This window comes from Cynoglossus semilaevis, chromosome 8 (assembly GCF_000523025.1).
Source record: "Cynoglossus semilaevis isolate Cse_v1.0 chromosome 8, Cse_v1.0, whole genome shotgun sequence".
NCBI classification, from domain to species: Eukaryota; Metazoa; Chordata; class Actinopteri; order Pleuronectiformes; family Cynoglossidae; genus Cynoglossus; species Cynoglossus semilaevis.
In genome coordinates this window covers 6,786,877-6,791,393 of record NC_024314.1, presented here as the reverse complement: position 1 = coordinate 6,791,393, position 4,517 = coordinate 6,786,877, and the positions used below count along the sequence as shown (strand labels likewise).

At 39.0% G+C, this 4,517-nt stretch overlaps 1 protein-coding gene across 3 annotated transcripts in view; it reads left to right on the top strand.

The window, feature by feature from the left end:
• Nucleotides 1–3,157: 3,157 nt before the first annotated feature.
• The window catches only part of hs3st3b1b (heparan sulfate (glucosamine) 3-O-sulfotransferase 3B1b), an 18,706-nt gene continuing 17,346 nt past the window's right edge, over nucleotides 3,158–4,517 (top strand). Inside the window, exons 1-2 of one of the 3 annotated variants that reach the window (XM_025057666.1) lie at nucleotides 3,158–3,298; nucleotides 3,420–4,113. In XM_025057666.1, coding sequence (XP_024913434.1) covers nucleotides 3,509–4,113 — 605 coding nt within the window. In that variant the 5' untranslated portion in view covers nucleotides 3,158–3,298; nucleotides 3,420–3,508. Of the gene's footprint in view, nucleotides 4,114–4,517 lie in introns of all 3 variants that reach the window. The other 2 variants (XM_025057665.1, XM_025057664.1) reach the window with 2 other exon arrangements.

The window sequence follows — 4,517 nt, the reverse complement described above, 5'->3', positions numbered from 1 at the left end:
ATTATTAGCCCCACTTATGAAATTGTATAAAAGTTACCTGTTAAGTTTTCAGCTCTGGAACTATTCCTTTATCTTTACTGTATTTGTGATTAATTATATTATTATTATAAGTGTATTTTTGGCACCAACCTTTGATGTGTGGCTTGGACAATTTAAGTAAAGTTTATTTGGGTTAATTTAAGTTTTTTTCCACTATTTTGAGAACCCACAGTTGAGTCCAAGATTACTTTGCGTTAGTTTTATGTTTATCATGGGCTAATCTTGGATATTTTTGACTTTCAGAGTCAGTTTTCATTTATTTTACTTGAATTACTTAATTGATTCACTTATAGATGTTTTATACATCTATATTTTCATATGTTTAAATGTTTAATTACCTTTTCCTCTGCCTTCTGTTTTATATGATGAGAACATTCAATTAGATTGAAGAAATCTGCTTAAAAGCATTTCTTCCCTGTAGTTACCTTAAACCCCATTCGAAATGAATATGCCCTCCATTTTAATGACATAATGTTGTAAGTACTACGGATACCTATTTGGACTTTTTTTTCCACTCAGTTTTATCAAAGTTAATTTTAACATTTATTGTTTGTATCTTGAGAACTATAGAGATAATTATTCTGAGCAGCTCACCTTGTATTTGTATTTGACCTTAACTAATGTCTGTCACCAGAACAGAGAATAATCATCAGTTTAGTAGTAATCGTCTTTCCCTCTTGCTTTCATTTGTTTCTTTCAGGTTTGGCCACCTGCCTCTACTTCCAGTTTCTCCAATATCCCTCCTCACTATTCCAACCTCACCTCTCTGACTTTTCCTCTATACTGCTTCACGTTAACTGTCCCTCTGATCTGATCACATATCTGCTCATTTTTTCCATTAAGCATTCAACTTTAGTAGTAGTGCTTCATGACTGTCAGTATAGAAGTCACTGTGAAACAACCCCAATCCAAAGAAGAAAATATTTCAACAGGTCTCAGGTGGGTAGCAGAGATTATCTCGTTTTATTTTTCCTACAAATATTTATTCACTGTCTCCACCAATGAATTCTGAGATCTTTTGTATTTGGGGTCAATCACAGAGTGAAGAAAAACTTCACTCAAAGTCTTTGTGTAATTATTATTATTATTATTTCATGAACACACATCCCCTCACACTCAAAGTCTTTGTGTAATTATTATTTCATGAACACAGATCCCCTCCTTTTCCTTTCTTTCACATGTAGGTCCTGCTCTTTCCCACTGATGATACCAGTCATTAAATCATTCATGTTATTTGCCCATTCAGAAAGAGCCCGAACTCTGACGCCAGAGTCAACAAGAGTGAAGAGGGAAATATGCATCTGTAAACAGCCGAGAGGTCCCTGGACGGCCATGTGTAAGTCAGACCCTCTGCCTTTTTTTCACATCCACACACTGAGCCTCACATCAGACAGACAGAGAGGGGATGGGGGGTAGGAATGGGAGGGTGGGTAACAGTGGTGCAACAGATCAGATTCCAGGACTCTTCAAACCAAGGCTATGAAATCTCAGGATGACAGCCGACCCATGACCTCTCCTCAAAGTTTGCCTCTTGCAAAATAAGAGCAGCAACAGCAGCAATAATCCTTCAGCAATATTTAACTGAGACTACATAACCAGTGGCAACAGTCAAACTATGGCTCTGTGCTGAGAGTCTGTGTATAGGACGAGGAAAGACAAAACCTCAACTCAGACCTCAGTTTATGGCTAATAAAGTCAGTGTTCAACTTTAGGAAAACCTATAGTTCAACGTGACCATTGTAGGGTGGGATTCACACTCTAAAACATATGGATGTTAAAAATTACAAATGTCTGTTTTCTGGAAAGCATAAGAGAAAATCGACAGAACCCTCTGGTGTTCAGATTTGAGTCTTACCTCCTTTGTTTATTGCATTGTTCTTTTTCAAATGAATTAATAATTAAATTAGCTTCAAGTCAAGTTTAAAGTAAAAAAAAGTTTTTTTTCTGTTTGCTAAATTGAACACATTTAAATGCTATTTGAGTAAAGTAAAATGGTGACACTAAAGTTTAGGAAGAAAAAGGTACAATATATGATAAATATTTTGAGGAATAATAGCATAAAACTGGGTATTGTTATTTATGAAATTTAAATAAAAAAGAGTTTAAACATAAAACCTCGGCTTTGTTGACCATTTCCATTCTCATTGATTAACTAAGTTATTATGACGTTTAATGATAAGAAAATACTTTCAAAGTAAAATATATTCCGTGTTTTTCAAGCGCAGCAAAGAAAAACCACCGACAAAAACGTTCATGATTTTTAAAGAAAAGATTGAATAAAGTTTTATTTAAATAGAAATAACCATTCACGAATGAGTGAATGCGAAACGTTGTTTATGCAATAGTAATGCAACACATTCGTAAAACAAGACGTTAGCTTTTTGTAATCAACTAATGTCCAGGTGGATTCACCGTTAAAAACATAATTCAGAAAAAAGTCTAAAGTACGATACATATACATAAGGTATTTTAATTATGTAGTAGAAAGTCTAAAGTACGATACATATACATACTGTATTTTAATTATGTAGTAGTTTCTTTAACTTTTTTCTCAATAAATCAACACTAATTAATTGTACAACAACAATTTTAAACATTTTAAAATTATTCTCATTGTTTTTATTCCTTTTACAGAAACCCAACTGTAGTGAATTTATATACCGATCCCCCCTTTTTTCAGTTTTTTTTTTCATTTTTCTTACTACAATATCTTCAGGATTGTGATACCCAAACCGTTTTTTTCATGCATGTTTTTCTGAATTAAAAACTGATACCCAAACCGTTTTTTTCATGCATATTTTTCTGAATTAAAGTTTTGTGGATATTTGACTGATTTTGTGTCGCAATAGCTCAACCGTGCCGTGCATAAATGTTTACAAATTACGTGGAGAATCCTAGAGTATAGTCTGAAATAATCCAACCAAATCCAGGCTCCAAAAACTCCTAATAATTGAACTTTATGCCCCATAAGAAAGTTTTTCCAGCATCCGCGGTGCGCACGCTGCTTCTCTTCCACGCGGAGGAACCCTCCTTGGCGCTTTCCTCTGATTGGTCCGCTGCTCCAGACTGCGCGATGCATATTCATCCTTGCTTTATCCTGATTTGCTGCTGCTGCTGTCCTTTACCAGCTCCTCTCTCTATAAGGTCCTGCTGCTCCAGCAGAAGATTCGAACCAACCTGAGATGAGTCCGCAGCAGCGCAGCGGTGCGCCGGTCACAGCTTCTGCCTTTTCCAAATCCTATTCCAGCTTCAAATATGCGTAAGAATTCCTTCACGCAAGCTCATTCCTGGATGTATTCTCTACTTCCAGTCTATTTAGACTAGTTTTTTTTCCTTCTCTCATAGTTGTATTTATTTGGGGCTGTTTGGTGAACATGCAGGGCGCACATTTGCGAGGATTGCCGAGGTGCTCCCGGGAGTGAGTTGGGCAACATGCGCCGCTGGGATTTGATTTTCACCCGTGAGGCTTATGGAATATAGGCCAGTGTGTCAGAGCCTGCATGCCCTTTGGTCCAGCCCCGTGAAGAAGAAGCTCATCCTGCTCAGCATCATGTTCTTAGTCTGGGTTTACATGCTCTACTCCTGTGTGGGCTACTGCTCCACGATGCCAAGTTTGGTGGTGGACGGTTACCGGGGCAGAGAGGCGGGTTCGGCTGCTGCCGCGCTGGGAAAGAGGACAGAGAGCGACAGGACGGACCTGGTGTCCAGACTGCTGTCCAAACCCCAGCCCTGGGAGGATATAGAGGGAGACTACTATGAGGATCCGTCCATCAGGACCGCCGCATCCAGGGACCTGCTCAACAACGAGTCGGAGTCGGACATGGGCGAGGAGTGGGACGAGATGCGCGGTGAGCAGCAGCAACAGCCTCAGAGACCGCCGGAGCCCAGCGCCATGTCCAGCTTCTCCAACGGCTCCGGGAGCAAGAAACTGCCGCAGGCGATAATCATCGGGGTGAAGAAAGGAGGAACCCGCGCTCTGCTGGAGTTTCTCCGGGTTCATCCAGACATCAGGGCCGTCGGAGCGGAGCCGCACTTCTTCGACCGCAACTATGACAACGGGCTGGAGTGGTACAGGTACAGACCCTTCTCCATCTGCTGTATGACTGGATGATGGCTCATTGTCTCCACAAATTATAAAAACTAAAAATTAAAGCAGTTCGGGGAGGTTTTATCAGGATAATCTTAGATATGGTTATTTTTTTGCCAATCTGGGATGTGCTGACCAACGGTGGAGACAGAGTCAACTCTTATATCTACGACTTGGTCGTTTTTTGAAACAGTTTCTTTAAATATTAAATCTAATTTCTGACCCTCAAATTATTATTATTTTTATTTATCAAGATGAGAATAATCCATCATATTCTACAATTTTCCGAGTACTCAATTTGCCAAATTGTACCAAATGTGCGCCATTGCGCACATTTGACCACAAATCGTAGTGTTTTCGTGATCAATTCATTAATAAGTTAAAATTTAAT